The following is a 554-nucleotide window of genomic DNA, read 5'->3' as shown; positions in this document are numbered from 1 at the left end:
CGAGGAGCCTGCCCGGCTCAGCGGTGCCCACGTGGCTGGTTCAGCGTTATTGGTGCCCCCGTGGCCTCTCCCTGCCAGGAGCCCTAGGGCCCCCGAGGGGTGGGGGTCACCCTCGTCCTGTTGGGGCCACTTTAATGCTCGGGGGGCAGCACGGGGAGGAGGCAGCCCCCCCAGAGGAGGCCCCTGCAGGCCACTGGCCACCTGTGCTCATGTCACGTGCGGAGCTCAGGTGGGACCGGCGAAGGCTGTGGGTGCAGATGCTCAGGGCCCGTGGGTGGGGGACCCCGGGATCGGGTGCAAAGCCTGACGGGCCTCGCAGGTCACGAGCCCTGGGAGCCACGTGGAGCGTGTTCTAGGGGGGTTCTAGCTCCCACTTCATCCGGGCCCCAGCACCTCCCAGTGACTGGCCAGGGCCCCCGGAGAAAACGCAGCCAGACCCGGCGAGACCAGGAGGGTGGCGGGGGACACCTACCCACCGGGTGGCCGTTGATCCACATGCCCCTGTAGACGAGCCCGGAGCAGTGGGCCACGCTGCCCAGGCCACTGCTGACCTC

General features: G+C 70.2%; 1 protein-coding gene across 1 annotated transcript in view; it reads right to left on the bottom strand.

The window, feature by feature from the left end:
• The window catches only part of MORN1 (MORN repeat containing 1), a 9,798-nt gene that overhangs the window by 2,645 nt on the left and 6,599 nt on the right, over positions 1 to 554 (bottom strand). The window contains exon 6 of the mRNA XM_005871307.2: positions 473 to 546. Coding sequence (XP_005871369.2) covers positions 473 to 546 — 74 coding nt within the window. The remainder of the gene's footprint in view (positions 1 to 472; positions 547 to 554) is intronic.

Source organism: Myotis brandtii, unplaced genomic scaffold, assembly GCF_000412655.1.
Source record: "Myotis brandtii unplaced genomic scaffold, ASM41265v1 scaffold334, whole genome shotgun sequence".
Lineage (NCBI taxonomy): Eukaryota > Metazoa > Chordata > Mammalia > Chiroptera > Vespertilionidae > Myotis > Myotis brandtii.
Note: the sequence above shows the minus strand (reverse complement) of the source record. Positions and strands in the feature narration are given on the sequence as shown.